We start from the raw sequence: 20,413 nt of genomic DNA on the forward strand, positions 1-20,413 counted from the left end.
TGTTGGCGTTTTGCAATGGGCCGGGGGTGGGGAGGCTGTGCGCACACGCTTCCTGTGGTGACTGGGCGCTTCCTGTTTTCTCAGGCGCCGGACTTGCTACTGCCGATGTGGAAACAGGGGCAGCTGCGGCCCAGAGTGCCTCTGGGCTGGGCACCCCGACCCTGCGCGGAGGGGCCTAAGGAGGCCTGCCATCCCGGGCCCCAGACCTGGGTGGTGGATGGCCTGAGGTGCCCCCCCCGCCCCCCCCCCGCACCAGGTCCCCCTCCTTCCCATCCCCATCAGCGTTCACCAAGTGGAAGGGGCCAGGCAGGGCCGTCACGCAAGGCCAGGCTGGGGCCGGGGAGGTCAGAGGTCTGGGGGTCAGGGCTCTGGGCCAGGGGTCAGGGCTCTGGGCCAGGAGTCAGGGTGTGTAGGTTTGGTCTCAGCTCTGTCCTTTGCTCACTGAGTGCCTTTGGCCATCCCTGGCCCACGCCAGATGTTGGCTTCCTCTTTTGTGTAGTGATTGTGGCACCCAGGATCTAAAATCTCTCACCCATTTCTGCTCCAATTCTGGCATCACCCCTGAATTTTATATTTCAAGAGCCTCTGCTTTGGGAACAGGCGAGCTCTGAGGCTGGGACCCTCAGAGCAGGGCTTAGGCATAGGCCCTGACAGAGAGGGGACTTGGAGAGACTGGGGGGAAGGAAAGGGCATGCCAGGCATGGCGCCAGACTGGAACAAGGCTTGGAGGTGGGAAGGCCGGGACCTAGTTTGGGAGACAAGGGTGTTGATGGGACAGAGAGTAGTAGGTGAGAGGGTTGACCCGGGATGATTCAAAAGTGGGAGAAAGATTTTAGGAACCTCTTTATATCCTGCAAACCTTGGGAAGGGGACTGACACCCCCCTCACATTCTTACTCAGAAGAAAGATAAGTGGTCTTTTGGAGGGTGGGGGTAGGGCCAGGCTTCCTGCCCAAGAAGGAGATGGGTACCCATGTGGGGTGACGTGGGAGGCTCAGGAGGGACCCACATCTTTCCTCCTCTGTCAGCTGCCACCCTGAAGGCCAGGCCTCAGGAGCTGGCATTGCCCTCTTCCCGAATGCGTCTTGTTTTGTTTTTAAGCTCAGCTATTGCAAGAAGCAGAGGGGAGATGACTTTGCTTCTTGTTGAGTTTGCTGACAGCGCCTGACCTCTGGAGGAAGAGTTGCTTTGCACGGAGGCCAAGGCATGAGCTCCCTGGGAACTGACCAGTCCACTGACTGAGTTCCGGCACCCTCTTGGTCTAGGAGGTTCTGGGACACCCATCTTGCCCACAGAGCCCCTAAACCTCAAGGCCTGCACAACACAGAAAGCACAAGGACTGGTTCCAGCCAGAAAGGCCTTGGGGCTCCCAAGACCCTGAGGCCCAGACTTGGGGGCCATCAGGCCAGGCTAGCCCCCACTGTCCTGTCCCCTGCCTCGGTGCCCTGGGCCAGCCCAAGTGCTGAGTTGGCGGCTCAGCAGCTGCTTCTGCCCGCGGAGGCCCAGTTATAAATAAGCCCAATATGGCCAAGTCATCAAGTTCTGTCCCAGCTGCATTACCTCAGTGACCACAGGTCGGGGCTGCCCAGTGCTGGGCCCACCAACCCTGCCCACCCAGGCGAAAAGCCAGGCCAGCCTCCCTGACTCCTGGGGTCCTCAAATCCAGGGTTTGAGCATCTACAGCTACTCAGACCTGGGCCTCCCTGGACACAGGCCACAGAAGGGGCAGGGCCCATCCCGCCTGCACGGAGCCAGCAGCTATTTACAAACCGAAACCGGGAGAAGTGAAGTGGCTGTGGCAACGTGGCTCCAGGCCCCCAGCCCCCACTCCCACTCCATCCCCAGCAGCCCCACCCCCCTCCCCCCATGGCTTCCTCTTTCCTTCTCCACGCAGCTCCCCAGCCTCCCGCTGCCCGGCCAGCTCTGTCTGGACAACCTGCAAACACCTCACGGTGACCCCCAGCCCCACAGTCACTGGCCAGCGGGCCCCCTTCTCCCCTTCACCCCCCAGGACCCCGTTGTCGGTCTGGCCTCCTCAGAGCAGCCGCTCCCACCCGGACCCAGCCCACTCGGGCCTGCCCGAGGCACATTCCCACACTTCTCAGTTCCCCTTCGCGCTTGGAAAAGCTCCAGCGCCAATGGCCGCCACCGTGGTACCCGTCCCTCCTGAGGATGGCTTCTCCGGGCACCCTTACCCTCCACGGGAGCCAAGGAGTCTGGGCCCTTCGGGGACACTCTGGGCACCTGGGGACCTCAGAGGGCATGTTTCTGGACCGAGGACCCAGCCACTACTCTCCTTGAGGCGAGCTTCCACTCACGCCCTGGGCTGGTGTGGGGCATAGGCCGTCATGCGGTGCCGAGCGAACTGGGACAGACGGACACCGGGCCTGAGGCCACAGCACAGCCTGCTTGGGAACCGGCAGGCTGGAGGGCCCTGCAGCAGGAGCCTGCTCCCAGGACAGATGACAGGCGACGCAGCACTCATTGCTAATAACAGCCTCCCTCACATTGGGGCAGAGGCTCACAGTTTACCTCAGTGTCTGTTCTTTCTGTCCCCAGAAACAAGCCTATTCCAAGGCCTCCAGCATTAAGTGGAAAGCAAGGCTCAGAGGGGAAGCCACACGTGCGAGGCGACATAGCTAGAGCGTGTCTGGATTGAGATTCGAGACTCATCCCCTTGTCACCCTGACTGCCTCTCGTTCCATCTCATAGCCCATAGCCCAGTCTCCCTGGTGGCAGGACAGACGTCTCCCAGCACTGTGACAAGGGCAGGAGCAGGGCCGGGCTGATGCTTGAGAGAGAAGCAGGCTTTGGAGGGCACGGTTGTCAGATGGCCACCCACGGCCGGGCTTCTGAGGGAAGAATGCCTGCCCCGTTTCTTCTCTCCCACGAAGCCCCAGCTGAGGCCAAAGTGCTGGCCTGAGCCCCACTCAGCCAAAGCCAGCTGGCTGACTGCGTTTCTCCCAACCTCTCTGGCCCTCAGGGTCCCCTTCTGTGGAACCGTCATCTCACAAACAGCAAGTGCCTCCTAGGTGCCGGCTCTGTGCTGGGGGCAAGCCGCCTCTAGAGCCAGGACGCGGCCCCTGGCCACCGGCCTGTGGAGAGGGCCGATGAGTTACAGAATTCTGAGAGCTCCCAGAAGGAAACTGAGGCCTCCAGACATGAAAAGGAAGAGATGTTGCTTCCTAGGGTGGGGAAGCCTATCACTCGGGATGGGTCCTAAAGGACAGGAAAGAGTTCCCCAGAAAAAGCCTGGGGGACAGACTCTCGTGCTGAGTCACACCCCTATGCTTTGGTGCCAGCAGTTCTGATGGCCTGAGGGCCCTCCCTTCCTCTGGGCCTGGCGAACTCCTACCCATCCCTCAGGGCCCATGGGCACACCATAGAATGGCCAGGCCTGGCCCTCACCTTCCTTTTCCCACCCAGGGCCTAAGCAGAGCCTGAGGCCAGGCGTCTTTGGTCACAACACCCTCGCCAGCCCCACCCAGGCAGGCGTCTGCTCCCGGGCTCCAGCCCCCGCCGTCCCCTGCTCCGAAAAGCACCATTTCCCTTTTCTGGGTGACCACACGCCATGCATAGGGAATTTCCATCTCAGCCTGCGGAGCCTCTGATTCACTCAGACCCCTCATGCAGTTAACTCCTTCCAGGCCCCATGCCTTCTGCTCCACACCCTGGGCTGCCCACACCCCCACCCGAGACCCCTGGGCAGCCTCAAATCAGCCTTGGGTCTCACACCTTGGAAGTCAAAGTTGCCCCCGACCACTGCTCCCCCCAGGGCCTTCCCGTCATATGCACAGAGACCCCTTCCCAAGGACTCATGGCATACACACTGGGCGGCTTTGGGCTGAGAGCGCAGGCTCTGGGGTAGGACAAGCCTGGGTCCAATCCGGAGTCTGGCCTTCTCTGCCTTGTGACGTGGAAGAGTATCCGCTCTGAGCCCCATTTCTCACCTGTGAGATGAAGATCATCCCCGTCCTATAGCCTTGCTGTAAAGATCCAATGTGCTGGGCCCGTGATGGCGGCTGTATAATTATTACCTTTCCTTTTTCTTTCCAAAAGGCCCTCTCACCCTATCACAGGGTCCCTGCTCCAGACCTGGGCCGCTTTTCTGTCTGGCTTTCTCTTTCCGAGAGCTGGTTGCTCACACAGGGAGGGTGAGAGCAAAGTGCCAGTGGGGCTGTCTCGGGTCTCGGCCCTACCAGCTTCCCGGCTCCCTGTATTTCTGTTTTCCCAAGGAGGCTGTGCAGAGGAGCCCTGCTGGGATCGTGAGCCCTCAGGGACAGGCCGAGCCTTCCGCCCCCTGGGAGGACGCCGGGCATGCACGTTGCCCGTGAACATCATACTGGCTGTCTCACTGAATTCTCACACCCCTGTGAGGTGCAGCCAACTATTGCCCCCATTTAACAGACGGGGGCCCTGAGAAGTGACTTGCCCTCAGCCACACAGAGAATGAAGGGCAGGGACAAGATTCATGTCAAGGTCTCCAGAGCCACACTCCCAACCTCCACAAGGCTCAGGAAACGTGTGTGGAGGCCAGTGAGGGCGATGGGCCCTAAATGAACCCCTACTGTGTATCCGGTAAAGACTTACACAGATGATCTCTTTCAGTCCTTTGAACAGTTCTGGGAGGTGGGTCTTGTTGATCCCTCTATAGAATTGAGTTGTCTGAGCTTCCCTAAGGGGAAGGAACTTGCCCAGAGGCCACACAGCCAATCGTGGGGAAGGATCCAGGGGTCCCTAGATAGAAGAGGACAGTAGAAGGGGCTCCCTGGAGGAGGGGGCCTGTGCCTGGAGGGGAAGCCATCCTGGCCTCAGTGAGTGAGCAGGGCAGGGGTGGGGGGTGTTGCCCGTGGTGAGCAGAAGGAAGTCGCTGTGGGTGGTGGTGGGTTTGAGGTGCCGGAGCCTGAGTGATGTGGCCAGGAGGTGAGCTCCCAGTCTACAGCCCTGGTCAGCAGGAGACAGGGGTGAGGAGGGGTGGCCGAGATTCAGGCCTCAGAGGAGGTTGGGCTACTCTGGAGACCTGTGCCTCTTGGCTGCTGGGGCTGGGGGGCTGGTACAGAGTAAGAGGAGAGACTGGGGTGGGGGAGCTGGGGAGAGATGGAGGTAAACGGGAAGGGTGTGTCTGGGGGGTACCCTGGAGGAGGAGAGCTCTTGAGAGACTGAGGCCTGTGTGGAAGGGGTGGGCCTGTGAGCAAGGCCTGGGAGATTGAGAAAGAGGTTCTGGGAATGTTGAGTAGCGTCTACTGGCTGGAGGAGGGGGTGGGGCTGGTCCACATGGGTGGGGGAGGGTGGAAAGGTGGGCGGACCCTGGGTGTCGGGGGCTCCAGCAAAGCCCTCAGAGCTTTGTACAAGCAAAACTAAGGAAGGTTTTTTGCTTTGGACAAGCAAGAACTAAGGAAGGTTTTTAGGTAGGGAAATACCCAGGGAGAAACTTGAGGTGGGGACATTGGCCCCAGGGCCACTGCAGTCACCTCCCACCCACTCACCAGCTGTGTGTCTTTGGGTGCACCCCCCAGCCAGCTGAACCTCATTTCCCTCCTCCATACAATAGCCACGGTAATAAATGCCTGCCCCACAGGATTAAGTGAGGGTGGACCGAGTTAATGCGGTAGACAGCAGGGGCTCAACAAATCCTGGTCTTTCCCTTCTGTCGCAGCCCACGAGCACTTTCTGAGCGCCTGCTATGTGGGCAGGGGCTGGGGTCTCAGGCAGACCTGGGGTGAAGCCTCGCCTGTGCCACAGATGGCCCGAGCCAGGATGTATGGGGCAAGGGCCACTTCTGAGCCTCAGTGTTCTCATCTCTACCACGGGGGAGACAATGGCACCACCCTCAGATGCGAGTGGGAGAGAAGGCACCCTGCCTGCAGTGTGCCCTGGGTTTCACTCAGAGTCCAAACGAAATGTCACACGGGGTTTTCCTCTCAGGCCCTACCCGCCTCAGCGGATGGTAGCGTCTCTCCCCTCCCCTCCCACAAGCCCCCTGCTGTTCGGGCTCACACTTTGTGCGGCCTGGGGTCCCTGCCTGGAGCTCTTCGCCCAGGTGTCCGCTCAGCTTGTCCCCTCGCTGGCTTCCAGAGTTTGTTCAAATAGCCCCTAGTCTGTGAGGCCTGCCCTGCCCACCGGCTCCTCACCCAGGCGGCCACTCTTCTCCTATAGCGTTCGGCCCCTTCTAACCTGCGGGGAAACGCTCTCAAGTACGGGCTTCTCCCTGTCTTTCCTGCTCGAGAACAGGCCCCACGAGGGCAGGAGTCTTGTTGGAGGTCCTCATGAACCAAAGAGCCAGCCCAGTGCTCTGACCAGAGCTGGGGAGCTCTGAGGGGCCCAAGCAACGCGGGCTGTGGCCCAAGGAGCCTCTCTCATGTCTCAACCGTGAGAGGAAGTTGCAAGACGGCCATTTCTGTACGCGGGCTCAGCTCTTTTGGGTCAACTTTCCCAGCTCTCCGTCTGAGGCCTGAGTTTTCCCACACCCTCTGTCCACTCCCCATAGGGACCAGTTGCTGGGAGAGCAGGGAGGGGGTGCCAGTCCCTTCTTTTAGAGTTCTTTGGGGCTGAGGCTAAGGGGTCTGCGAGGTCCGGGGTCATGTCCCCCCTCTGTGGACTCAGCTTCTAGGACACAGCACCCACGTTTCCTGTTGCCTGCTTGCCCTGAGATTGCAAGAGCACCCAGCCTACCCCCTCAGCAGCCCGCCCAGTCCAGTGAGGGCAAAGGGCTGCCTGGCCGTCCACTACCCAGGCCTGCCCGGCCTCCCTGTCTCTCCACAGGGTTGCCCACTTGTCCAGCGGAGTGGGGAAACAGCAGTTTTCATATGCTGCTTGTAGGAAGAGGGTAAGTTGGTACAATTTTGATCAAGGGCAATATGACAACATGTCTACCTATCTCAAGATTTCTAATGCAGTACAACTAAAACTAATATAATAGTATGTGTCAATTATAACTCAGTAAAGAAAATACATCTCCTCTGACATCAAAAGAAGGGAGTCAAAAATTCCTTCCAAATAAATTACCTGGTCTTTTTTCCAATGAGTTAAGATATGAGAGATATGTCATTTTCAACATTACTTATAATTTAAGGGCTTTTAATTTCAATTTTAGGTAATTTCTTTTTTTAATTTTTTAAAGATTTTTGTTTATTTATTTGACAGAGAGAGCAAGCAGGGCGAGCGACAGAGGGAGAGGGAGAAGCAGGCTCCCCACTGAACAGGGTTAGGGTTAGGGTTTGCAGAGCCCAATGCGGGGCTCAATGCAGGGCTCTACACCAGAACCCTGGGATCATGACCTGAGCTAAAGGCAGATGTTTAACCGACTGAGCCACCCAGGTGCCCCAATTTTAGGTAATTTCTGACACTATTTATTAGTGTCTATAGGGAGGTCACAAGGTTTTTTGACTCAGCCTGTATTCAGTTGTGGTGACTTTCTTTCCAGTACTAATCTTTAAAAAAAAAAAATTATTAAATGATTTCTTTCTTTAAAGATTCTATCCGTTTATTTGAGAGAGAGAGAAAGAACGAGTGGGAAGAGGGGCAGAGAGAGAGGGAGAAACAGACTTCCCACTGAGTTCAGAGCCCAATACAGGGCTCTATCCCAGGACCCCCAGATGATGACCCAAGGCGAAGTCGGACACTTAACCAACTGAGCCACCAGGCACCCCTCTGGTACTAATCTCTTAACCATCAAATATTAATCTTGAAAAATTAAATACAGAAAAAAGAGAATTTATAACATTTTAATTTCCCTTCAAACATTATTTCCGCAGGAGAAAGTCTGTTTCCTACATTGTTTTCACTTAAGGCAGAAAAGTATGTTTTGTTATTCGCTGTTGAAGGGTGCTTTTTTAGAGACAAACAAACATAAAAGCATGAGAAAAGACATCCTGAGCCAGCGTTCCAAGTCCATCCAGCCCAGGAAACGTGTAACTCAAGTCTTCCCTATATTCCCCTCTAGCTTCCTTAAAAAAAAAATTTAAAAAAATAAATAAATAAATAAAAATACTGCCTTTGACCCAGCATTTCAACTTTTGGTGAATTTATCCTAGACATATGCTTGCGTATGTGTAAACTAGCAAATTTTATTGATTCCAGCAAAAGACTGGAAACAACCTGAATGTCCATCCCTGAGACTGTTTAAGTAAATAAATTTTTAGACAATGGGATACGATACAGCAGTGGAGATAGACCACAGCTACGTATGTGTGGCAACCAGATGATGGGAAAAAGTAGTAGGACCCAAAAGAATATTTACACCATGATTCTTTTTATATGAGATTAAAATCTGTTACAGTAAAAACTAAACTCTAGAGATGTTTACGTAAGTGGTAAAACTATAAGGAAAATCAAGGAAATAACGACTGAGAAAGTTAAGGACAGCGTTATTTCTAGGGAGAGGGATGTAAGGGGACATTTGGGGGATGCTTCTGGAGTGCTGGGTATGTTTTATTTCTTGACCTGGATGGTGGCTACGGAAGTGTTAGCTTTTTTTTTTTTTTTTTTAAATAGGCTCCACACCCAGCGTAGAGCCCAATGTGGGCTTGAACTCACAACCCTGAGATCAAGACCTAAGCTGAGCCACCCAGGCACCCCAAGGGTTCGCTTTATAATCTCTCCTTAAACTCTACAGAAATGTTTCGTGCACTCTTCTCTGAATGAGGTCTCTCGTGATTTATAAATATCACTATCTAGGGGCATCTGGCTGGCTCAGTGGGTGGAGCACGTGACTCTTGATCTCGGGATCGTGAGTTCAAGCCCCATGTCAGGTGTAGAGCTTACTTTAAAAAAAATCACAATCCATTCAAACAGTGAAATACTATACAGTCATTAAAAAGAACAAGACAGCCCTCTATGTCTGGACATGAATGGATTTAAGGGAAAAATAAAACCAGAGGGAAGTGCAATGTGTTCAGTACACTACCTTCTGTGTAAAATTTTAAAAATAATATATCTGCCTTTATTTTTGTGTCTGCTCAGACTTCTCTAGAAAAATGCACAAGAAGCAGGTAATGGGGAGGGAGCCTCTGGAAGGGGAACTGGGCAGCCGTTTCCCTTTTCATGCCTTTGAGTTCTGTACCATGTGTATATATCACCTATTCAAAAAATAAAATAATTTCAAAAAATGGTTTTTTTGCCTCTCATTCCCTGGAGCTCCCAAGATTTTTTTTTTGTTTCAAATCATTTCTTACTGATGAGAATGAGAGCCACGGCGCAGGCCCGAGGCACCCGCCGGACCCTCTCTACTGCCCTGCAGAAGAAGGAGGCTGCCCTGGCTCCTCTTTACCTCCCCTTTGCCCTCCCCTTCCCCCATCATCCTTGCTTGTTTTCTTTCTTTTATCACCTCTCTCTGCTCCCTTCCCTGACTCTTTCTCCCATTTTTTTCCCCTCTTTCTCTTCCTCTCCAATTCTCCCTCCTGCCCGCCGCCCTCTCCGCCCCCCCCGCCCCCCCCCCGTCTGCCTTGCTCTCTCTGCGCTTGGCTTCTCAGTCTTTTTCCTTCTTCCTTCTGCTTCCCTCCCTCTCCATAAGGACCCGGAAGGCAGATTTGATGCCCCAGCTCTCCATGCACACGCTTGACCTTGGGCAAGTCACCGACCTCTTGGGCCTCAGTTTAACAGATGGTTGTCTTGGTTACGTGAGATCACAAGGGTGGAAGCACCCAGCACAGAAAAGTATTGCCCACTACTGCCCCCCCCCCACCCCTTAGGAGCTCTTAGCCCTGGGGTGGTGGATTATCAGATTATCAGACCCTTATTGCTGCTCCAAATTGCTTAGAATCTGGGAAGAGGCCCCCGGTGCATTTTGGGAGGAGGGGAAGTGGAAGGAAAGGTAGGGAGGGCTTGCTGCTGTGTGAATGGACACACAGATACCGGTACTTACTGCACAGAGACTGAGAGTCATTCTGCCCATTTTTAGAGATGGGTGGCCCTGGATCTTATTTGGGGCTTCTGTATCCAGGCCCTTTGGGCTTGGCCAAACTTGGGATAATGGAATCTCTTCCTTCTCCTGGGGCCCCTCGAGACTTAGGCCGCAGGAACACCTAGCTGACGGGGCATGCTGCTTGCACCGAGGAGCTGAGCACCACACTCCCTAGGGGCTCCCAAGCAGCGAGGGCTCCACATCTGCCCCCAGACGCAACCCAGGCTCCTTGGCCTGACACTCAAGGCTTTTCACTTTCCTGTATTGTCTTGTTTCTTGTCACAGGATGGGGGCTCCCTGTTTCCTTGTTTTCTTCCACCTTCTTGCCTTGGCTCGGGCTTCTTCCTCAGCTTCCTCATTTGTTTTCCTACCTGTGAACTTGACCAAATTAATTGTTCCCTGGTGCACCTAGCAACCTCTGTCTTGTTCCCTCACCTCCTCAGAGACCAGACTGTCTGTTTCCATGTGTGTTCTCTTTGCAGGCCCGTGAATTCCTGGGGGCCCAGGACATGCCTTGTTCATATTTGTGCCCCCTTACCAGGCCCAGCCCATGGAAGACCTTCAATAAAAAGTTAGTGATTAAATGAATGAATGAATAGATAAATAACATATAAACAAACTAAACCAAGACAGGGATGAATGAATGAATGAACGAACGAATGAACGAACACATCAAGCAGGATCTGGGACTCATGAAGTAAACCTACCCCACGCACATGCAGTCAGCTGGGACATGGCCGTCTTGTTGGGGAAGTGGGGAGCAGGGATGGGACTGATGCCAAGTCAGCCGCCTCTCCCCTACCCTTGGGAAGGGGCATTGGTTAGGTTCCTAGGGAGTACTGAGGACTTGTGACCTGGACCCCTTGGAGAGTCCCAAGTGCAGATGCAAAAAATCAGTGAAGATGGAAGTGAAATAAATCTAATAGTGAACCCAGACCTTGCCAATCCCTGGTCTTTGCTGCCAGTGAAGAAGCACTTGGGGGCCTGGGGTTCCACTGACGGGAAGGAGGCAAGCTAGTCTTAGTGGGAAGGGGATATAAAACAAAGGGTTAGACTACACATGGAAGGAAATTCAATGCTCAAGAAGTTCTTCCCCGGTAGAGTGGACTCACCAGAGATCAATGGATCAAAAAAATGTCTCTATTCATCCCTGTCTTCCAGACTAGATCAGGAGCCCTCTGAAGGCAGGGATCTTGTCCAGCACTTATCTATTTTCCCAACATTCAGCATAGAGCCTGGATCTCAGTTAGTATTGGCAAGATGCAGAGATGGATGGATGAGTGGATGAGTGGATGCATAGGTGGATGAATGGATAGATGGGTGAATGCATGAATAGGTGCATAGATGGATAGATGGATAGATGGATGAATAAGTGGATGGATGAGCCAATGGATGAGCAGATTGAGAGCTGGATATACAGTGGATAAGCAGATGAAAATATAAAGTGATGGATCAATAACAGATGGATGAGCTAACATATGAGCATATCAATAGCTAGATGGACAAATAGAGAAACAGATAAGTGGATGGATGAACGGACTAACAGATAAATGGATGGATGAATGGACAGCTAAATAAACTGATAAATAAATGAATGTATGGTTGGCTTGATGGGTAAATGGATGGATAAAAAATGGGTAGGAAAATGAGAGTGGATGGACAAGAAAGGTTTGTAAACTAGGAAGACTAGATTGATACTCAGGTATCAGTAAGGGGTGGGGAAACTGGGAAATCTGGGTTGGGAATAAAGCCCCTAGGGATTTGGAAGAAGCAGTGGTACTCAGGAAACTGGGAGGGGAGGGTGTAAGAACTCAGGACCCTTCTCGGGTGGCAGGGAAGATGCTGTGAAGGAACTCAGAGGGAGGGGCAAAGCGGCACTGTGCTGAGCCCTGGGCTGGACAGAGTATAAGGGTTGGGGACCCAGGACCCAGAAGAGCCGGGCCTGGCACTTTGCAAGATCAGAGCTCTCAGCCAGCCAGGCTGGCCCCAGAAAGCAAAGGCCCCGAGAAGCCACCCTGACCAGCTCTGACCCCAAGCAAGTGACTGTTGGCCACACGGGGATCTCAAGAGCAGTGGGCATCTGTGGGCTGAGGGGGCCTCAGCAGGCCCTGGGGGAAGCAATGGCCTCCCTGTGGTACGGCTAGCCTTCCCCCGTCCCACTCTTTCTCCCCACCCCAGCCTCCAAGACCGCCCCTCACAGTTCCAGCTTCCTCTGGGCAGGGGGCCTGGCCCCCATGGCCTCCCAGGCCAGCCCCTGGAGCACCACCTGCCCCAGCCGGCCTGAGACTTCCTGTAGCGCAAGAGATTTATGCAAACGGGCTGGGGCGGTGATGTCACCCCAAGGGGACTATCTCCCAGTGGCAGGCCCTTCGATAAAATCAGGAACTTGCGCTGGCCCTGCAATGTCAAGGGAGGGGGCTCACCCAGGGCTCCTGTAGCTCAGGGGGCAGGCCTGAGCCCTGTGCCCGCCCTGAGTTCGTCCAGCCCCTGACGGGGCGCCCCATCCTGAGGGGCTCCACACTGGCCCCCACCGAGGCAGGGGACCTGACTGGCTCGGAGCTCGGCTGGATGTTACAGGCGTGCAAAATGGAAGGGTTTCCCCTCGTCCCCCCTGTGAGTACCGGGACTCCTCTACTAGCCTGACCCGTGGCCCTCCGATGACCATCCGTCTGCCCACCAGCCAGCCAGCTGGTCTCCCGGGCTCACTATCAGTGGGAAGTTGGTGTTTCCTCCCCGGAGCTCCTGGCCTGAGACCCAGCGAGGGGGCCATTGGCTTCTTCAGAGCGTGCCCTGGCGGGCTGAGGGCTGGGCCCATGGTGGGGCTGTGATCGGTGGGGCCTGAACGGTTATTTATAGATGGGGCTTGGGCGGCAGGCCGAGCTCCTGGGCAGGGTGCTGGGCTGAGGATGGTGAGGGTGGCGGCAGAGCGGTGGCAGAGGAGGAGATGGGGAGACTGGTGTGGGGGGAGAAGCCGGTCCCCCAGACAGTAAAGGCTTGAGGCCAGGAGGCAATAGGCCAGAGGTCTCAGCCCGTGACCTGGGTGCTCGTGGAGATGGAGGCTGACTTATGTCTGGGTCCCCAGTGCCCGATCTGGGGCCTGGCACAGGGGACATGGTTGTTGAGCCGAGGGTCTGGGCCTGGGGCCGGCAGGTCCCTAGGGGCTGGGTGGCAGCAAGAAGTGGAGCAGAGACTAGGACGGCAGTTGGGTTGGGGCACTGGCCAGGGAGCGGGGAGGGGAGGGCAGGGCCGGAGCTGGGCCCATCTGGGGCTGAGCTCAAGGGAGCTGGGGTAGAAGCCCGTAGAGTGGAGGCTGGAGTGAGGGCAGGCACTGAGGGTGGGCCGAGGACGGGGCGGGGGGGGGGGGCTGGAGGTGAGGCAGCAGGAGTCCCACGGGAGCCCTGGAGGGGAAGGGCAGCAGGCCGGGGCAGATCCCCACTGCCCCTGCTCTCCGTGACAGCTGCAGCCTCAGGCAGGTGCAGACCTGGGCCCCTCAGAAAGGACCCCTCTCTCTTTCTCACCCCATCCCCACTCAGCAGGGGTGGGGAGCCCTGGGGGAGCCGGGAAGTGTTTAGCAGGGCCTGCCCACCTGACTCAGCTTTCCCGGCCTAGAGGCAGCTCCCTTCCCCACCCCCCAACCCGCCCCACCCCAGCCAGGCCTCAGAGCCCCGGGAGGCACCCCAGGCCTGACATCCTGCTATTGGGCTGCGCTGCCTGGAAACCCGGTGCTGGGTTCCTGGCCTTCGTACTGGCCACACGCACACAGCTCCTGCCAGCTGTCCGGGCCTGAGCCTTGTCCCACCCTCCACGCCCACCACCAGGAAGGTGGGAGAGGGGGCAGGCAGGGGGGAGTGGAGGTGGTCCCAGGAAGAGCCAAGTTGGCCTCAAGAAAGCCACAGGCCCAGAAGCTGAGCCACACTGTCTCTGACCCTTGACCTCTCAATCCCTAACTCCAGACACAGCTAGGCAGGAGGCACATCTTCTTGGGCTGCTACACCAAACCCCTCAGGAGCTACTCCTGGGAAGGTGGGCTCCCAAGGCACCCTTGCCCCCCACCCAAGCCTTGAGGGCCAGAGTAACTGTTGTGCAATCCCTGGGCACACGCTGCGGGGGTGGGGAGAGCCCTGATGACTCTGTGAAGACTGGGTGTGCTGTCCCTGTGCCTGCAACGGGACAGGGAGGAGTGAGGGGTGGAGGGGCAGGAGGGGGAGAGGAGGGCAGGGAGGAGTGAGGGGAGAGGAGGGCAGGGAGGAGTGAGGGGTGGAGGGGGAGGAGGGGGAGAGGAGGGCAGGGAGGAGTGGGGGGTGGAAGGGCAGGAGGGAGAGAGGAGGGCAGGGAGGAGTGAGGGGAGAGGAGGGCAGGGAGGAGTGAGGGGTGGAGGGGGAGGAGGGGGAGAGGAGGGCAGGGAGGAGTGGGGGTGGAAGGGCAGGAGGGAGAGAGGAGGGCAGGGAGGAGTGAGGGGAGAGGAGGGCAGGGAGGAGTGAGGGGTGGAGGGGGAGGAGGGGGAGAGGAGGGCAGGGAGGAGTGAGGGGTGGAGGGGCAGGAGGGAGAGAGGAGGGCAGGGAGGAGTGGGGGGTGGAGGGGCAGGAGGGGGAGAGGAGGGCAGGGAGGAGTGAGGGGAGAGGAGGACAGGGAGGAGTGAGGGGTGGAGGGGCAGGAGGGAGAGAGGAGGATAGGGAGGAGTGAGGGGAGAGGAGGGCAGGGAGGGGTGGGGGGTGGAGGGGCAGGAGGGAGAGAGGAGGGCAGGGAGGAGTGAGGGGAGAGGAGGGCAGGGAGGGGTGGGGGGTGGAGGGGCAGGAGGGAGAGAGGAGGGCAGGGAGGAATGAGGGGAGAGGAGGACAGGGAGGAGTGAGGGGTGGAGGGGCAGGAGGGAGAGAGGAGGACAGGGAGGAGTGAGGGGTGGAGGGGGAGGAGGGGGAGAGGAGGGCAGGGAGGAGTGAGGGGAGAGGAGGGCAGGGAGGAGTGAGGGGTGGAGGGGGAGGAGGGGGAGAGGAGGGCAGGGAGGAGTGAGGGGAGAGGAGGACAGGGAGGAGTGGGGGGTGGAGGGGCAGGAGGGGGAGAGGAGGGCAGGGAGGAGTGAGGGGTGGAGGGGGAGGAGGGGGAGAGGAGGGCAGGGAGGAGTGAGGGGAGAGGAGGACAGGGAGGAGTGAGGGGTGGAGGGGCAGGAGGGGGAGAGGAGGGCAGGGAGGAGTGAGGGGAGAGGAGGACAGGGAGGAGTGAGGGGTGGAGGGGCAGGAGGGGGAGAGGAGGGCAGGGAGGAGTGGGGGGTGGATGGGGAGGAGGGCAGGGAGGAGTGAGGGGAGAGGAGGGCAGGGAGGGGTGGGGGGTGGAGGGGTAGGAGGGAGAGAGGAGGGCAGGGAGGAGTGGGGGGAGAGGAGGACAGGGAGGAGTGGGGGGTGGAGGGGCAGGAGGGGGAGAGGAGGGCAAGGAGGGGTGAGGGGTGAGGGCAGGAGGGCAGGAGGTCGGGGACGAAGAATGAGGGGTGAGGGCAGGAGGTCGGGGAGGAAGAGAAGGCAGTACCCCAGCGGGTGGGGCAGAAGGAGGAGGGAAGCCCAGGGCTGCGCTGGCCCCCGGCCCCCAAGCCCGGTGACGCAGTAGAGCCCAGGAGTGTGAGCGGCCATTGGTCACGGCCCCCGCGGCTGTGGAGATGTGGCAGGGGGACAGGTGTGTGTGCCGTGAGGACGGCTGTGCAAGCGGAACGTGAGTGGCCATGATGGAGGTGGGCCTGAGCCTGTGTTTGAGGGCCTGAAGGCAAGTGTGAGTAGACGTGTGCTCACTCGCGTGGCCGCGTGTGCCTACAGCGTGAGTGGACACAACGGTGTGTGCGCGTGTGACCACACGTGTGTGAATGCGAGTGACCGCAGAGTGAGTGTGGGCAGGCACGTGGGTGTGAGTTCACGTGTGGGAGTGTGGGCGTCGTGGGGCCGAGCTGTACGTGTGGAGGTGGGGGTGTGTCCGCGTGAACATGAGAGATTTCGTGTGTGAGAAGGGGACCCGGGGCCCTCCCCTTTTGACCTCTGACCTTTGGAGTCCCTGTCAGCCCCTTTCTGCAGGAGCCAAGACTCTTGCTGTCCTGGGTCCCCCTGTCCCCACTGTGGCGTCTCCCAGTTCCAGGCGGAGGGAGGGCTGTGGGCCTGACGCAGTCCCTCGGTGTGGGAGGGTGGTGTGGCCCCCAACATTCCAGGGGCTGCCACCCTGGCTGGGGTCTTCCCGCCACCATCTGGGTCCTGACAGCCTCCTCTCTCAGCAGCCATCGGAAGACCTGGTTCCCTATGACACGGACCTGTACCAGCGCCAAACACACGAGTACTACCCCTATCTCAGCAGCGATGGAGAAAGCCACAGCGGTGAGTGCCGGCACCCCGCCCCCCGCGCCCCCAGCCTGCATTTACCGAACATCTTCGGTGTGCCAAGGCCCGCGGTCAGCTTTGTCCACGTTGATCTTCTGGTCCAATCCGTGTGGCTTTTCACAAACAAGGAAGCAGAGGCTCAGGGAGCCAAGCGACTTGTACAAGGTCACACAGCTGGTCAGGGGAGCCCAGTCTGTCTGCTCCTGTCCAGGGGACCTCTCCTGCTTTCCTCTCTTGCTCCTCCAAACCTTCCTTCTTCCTCTCTGGTGTTGTCACCCCCTTCACCCAATGGGAATTCTTGCTCCCTGCTGTGTTCTCGACCTCTCTTGACATTTGGGGCTGGAGAATTTCTTTGTTGTGGGGGCCTGCCCTGTACGTTGTAGGATGTCCAGCGGCATCCCTGGCTTCTGCCCATTAGGTGCCCGAAGTACCGCCAGTCATGACAACCAAAAATGTTGTCACACATTGCCAGATGTCCCCCCGGGGGACGGAATCACCCCTGTTCGAGACCTGCTCACTAAGGGAAAGACTCTGAGGGCCCCCTCATTCAGTAGGGGCTGGAGCCCCAGTTTGCTGGGATGGGAGTGAGCATAAGCCAGGGGATCCTTTTGTCTGAGTCTCACTGCCCATCCAAGGCCCAGCCTTGACCCTGGAGCACATTCAGGGTCGATGGGGACAAGGATTAGGGGCCTGGGACCTGGGCAGGGCACTCGGAGAGGCCACCCAAAGGGGATCTTGGTATATTGCTGGGACACCCCCGAGCCAAAGGAAGAAGGCCTGGTTCATAGGTCTTCCTTGGGGGATTCTCCAGGAGTTCTGAAATCTGGGCAGGCCAGACACTGGGGTGTCCGCAGCCGCAGAGGGAGAGGCAGGCCGGGTGCCACCGCAGAGGAAGGTTTCCCACCTGGGGGCCAGCCCCTCCTGCAGCTCCATTCTTTAGACGCATGGACGGCGGTCTCCCCTGGACGGCCCCGCCCGGGGATGCCACAGGAGGCGGGTCCTTATTAGGACCGTCACATCGGGAGGCCAGATCTCATTTACAGCTGCACTGGGGACACACGGCTGGGACCATACCTGGGAGCCATGTCTAGGGAGTAGGTGGTGGAGAGCCTCAAGTCCGCAGGTGGGAACACAAAGACTTCTTTCAGAATCCCGGGGCTAGGAAGGTTTTAAATATCTTCCTTTTCTCCTTTAAAGCTTATTTATGCTTCTGCAAGCAATGTATCCTCTCTGTGCGAAAGCCGAACAATTTAGAGAGAACATCGACCTCTCTTCCCGGCGCCCCCAGCCAGGATCAAGGGCAGATCTCCCTGACCTAGAGACCAGCCCTTGGTGACCCTTGCACCTAGCAGGTCAGGACCCGAGAAGATCCCTCTGGACTTGAGGACTGGCTCCCCCTGGTGGCTCCAGGCAACAGGACGGCCAGGTCCCAGCCATCTGCATCGCCTGGGACGGCTTAGGGACCCTTTCCCCTCTGGCCTAACCTTCTCTCAGTTTCACTGGGTTTGGGGGCATTTTCTTTGGGCCTGTTGCAGCCTTAGTTTCCCCTCCTGTAATATGAGGGTGTGTGCATACATCTAGAAACCAGCTAGACCGGGGGCTGTGGCTGATGGAGTGAGCACTTTAGAGAAAGCCTGAGCTTTCCTGGCCCCGTGCCCAGGCAGGCCCCTTATATCCGGCCAGGGGCTCTAGGAATGACTCCTGATTAGATGCCTGAGCACCCTGTTTTGGTCTTGCCCCAGTTTCTTCAGAGACTCCTCTGGCATCCCCGGGTGTCCAGGCCCCTACTCCCCACACCCCTGCTCCTGTCATTTCCAATCTGGGCATCTGTGCTGACCTGGGCATCTGTTTTGTTCTGTCCTTTCCTTTTTTTTTTTTTTTAAGATTTTATTTACTTATTTGAGAGAGAGTGAGAGAACAGGGGGAGAGGCAGCGGGGGAACTAGACTCCCCGCTGAGCAGGGAGCCCGATGTGGGGCTTGATCCCAGGACCCTGGGATCATGACCTGAGCTGAAGGCAGCTGCTTAGTTGACTGAGCCACCCAGGCGCCCTGTTCTGTCCTTTCCTTTTTTTTTTTTTTTTTATTGATTTATTTATTTGAGAGAGCGAGAATGAGAGAGAGAGAGTACATGAGAGGGGGGAGGGTCAGAGGGAGAAGCAGGCTCCTTGCTGAGCAGGGAGCCTGATGTGGGACTCGATCCCGGGACTCCGGGATCATGACCTGAGCCGAAGGCAGTCGCTTAACCAACTGAGCCACCCAGGCGCCCTGTCCTTTCCTAATACCTGTTGGAAGGTACTGTCTGAAGACCCAAGAGTAGAGACACCCCACATTTTCCCACCAGTTCCCGAATGTCCTCTGAGTCTATGTTTTCAGGTGGTTGAAACTTACTAAAAAGGCACTGGGGCTGGGCCTGGGGCTGGTCCTGGTTTCATCACTCACCAGTGTGTGACCTTAGAGCAAATGACAGCCTCTCGGAGCCTCTGGTCCCTCATATATGGAAGTGAGAGCATGGAAACACTTATCTTGTCACGTTGTGGCGATTCACTGAGGTCATGCATGAAATGTGCGAGGTCCTGAGTCCAGGGCCCAAGGAGCTCTCAGGACCTAGTATGTTAGCTTTATGACTCCCCTAGGCAGGACAGAGGAAGCGGCTGGGAGAGTGGGAGAAGCCCAGAGGGCTCTGTGACAGATCCACTGCGTCAGTTTCAACTGACCGAGGTGACAGGCAACCGGCCAGCCACCCACCCATTCAACGACCCACGCTTGCAGCCTCGCACTCATCCTTCCAACACATATCATCTTTCCACACGCCCGCTCATCCCTCATTTGTCCATCCACCACATAGCTCCTGATTATATGCCGTGTGCCAGGCACTGTTCTAGACACTGGAGGTTCCATGATGACCGAGTCAGACAAGGCCATGACTCTCATATAGAGAGGAGGCGGTAAACAGTCACATACGCAGACACACAATAGTAAGTCCCATAAAAGGCAAAGTCATGTAATGCAGAGCGTCTATGTTGGGGGCTACTTTCCCTTGGGTGGTCGGGGAAGGCCTCTGAGGAGGTGGCAGTGGAGGTGATAAGGACTGTGCACGCAAAGGATAAAGATGCTCTAGGTAGAGAGAACCGCAAGTGCAAAGTACCACTGACCTCAACAGAGGGCTAGAGTGGTAGGTGCACAGGGAGAGGGCGTGGAGACAAAGGGCAAGCCAGAGGGGCCTGCCGAGGACACATCACACAGGGCCCGAAGGCCATGGCAGGAGTTTGGGTTTTATCCTACAAACAATGGGGAGCCATTGTAGGGTTTTGAGCAGAGAAATGACATGATCTGAATCATCTTGTCTGAGTGTGTGTACGTGTGTGTGGCGAAAATCTAAATACATTTTAAATCTTTAAGTTTTGATTGTTAAAATAACAACTATTGCAAAAAATGTAAAAATACTTATCACGCAAAATATTTCCCTCTTCCTAACCTCCCTCCCCACTGATAGCATCTTTGTCCATCCGTGCAGACATTTTATTCCACATATATACTCCTGTATGTCTGTCAATGCATACATGCGCGTGTGTATATTCTATCCCCGCAACAATGGAATTGTAACATCACACTGTTCTGCAAGTTGCTGCTTTTTACTTAAGCTTATCATAGACATTTCTCTGTGACATACATGGCTCAGCAGAGATGGAGAAAAGCTATTTTTCCAGTCTTCCTATTCCAGTGCTAAGTAAACGTACACATGAAGATTTGAAATGGAGACTTAGAACATTGTCCATTTATTCATTCACGAGCATTTATTGAGTACCTTCTATGTGCTAGGTGGAGAGGAATCTAGCTTGAATCTTCAATTTGAGATATTATCTAATGTTCCATCTTGTTCTAGGTAAAATGAGACTCTGATTATAGTCATTCAGAACACACACACACTCACACTTCACACATTCCAAAATGATTATACACCAACTTTTTTCCAGTTTTATTGACATAACTGACATAAAACATTGTGTAGGTTTATGACACACGGCGTAATGACCTGACGTACGTAGACAGTGTGAAATGGTCACCACAGTAAATTCAGTTAATATCCTTCACATCATAGAGATACAAAAAAAGATTTTCTCCTTGTAGAGAGAACTTTGAGGATCTAATCTCTTAGCAACTTTCA

General features: G+C 56.2%; 1 protein-coding gene and 1 long non-coding RNA gene across 5 annotated transcripts in view; both read left to right on the forward strand.

The window, feature by feature from the left end:
- SPI1 (Spi-1 proto-oncogene) overlaps positions 1 to 20,413 on the forward strand; it is a 29,571-nt gene that overhangs the window by 688 nt on the left and 8,470 nt on the right. The window contains exons 2-3 of one of the 3 annotated variants that reach the window (XM_088017622.1): positions 14,173 to 14,201; positions 16,145 to 16,244. In XM_088017622.1, coding sequence (XP_087873748.1) covers positions 14,173 to 14,201; positions 16,145 to 16,244 — 129 coding nt within the window. Of the gene's footprint in view, positions 1 to 12,254; positions 12,514 to 14,172; positions 14,202 to 16,144; positions 16,245 to 20,413 lie in introns of those variants that run through there. The other 2 variants (XM_088017620.1, XM_088017621.1) reach the window with 2 other exon arrangements.
- On the forward strand, positions 85 to 9,108 carry LOC114215271 (uncharacterized). Of its 2 annotated transcripts, none has more exons than XR_003610551.2 (2): positions 85 to 227; positions 1,101 to 9,108. It is a non-coding gene; the product is annotated as an uncharacterized LOC114215271 (long non-coding RNA). The 2 variants fall into 2 exon arrangements; XR_015766621.1 differs by having other exon boundaries at positions 1,106 to 9,108.

Source organism: Eumetopias jubatus, unplaced genomic scaffold (genome assembly GCF_037043125.1).
Source record: "Eumetopias jubatus isolate StellerSeaLion01/CBP00866 unplaced genomic scaffold, mEumJub1_p1.0 scaffold_13, whole genome shotgun sequence".
NCBI classification, from domain to species: domain Eukaryota; kingdom Metazoa; phylum Chordata; class Mammalia; order Carnivora; family Otariidae; genus Eumetopias; species Eumetopias jubatus.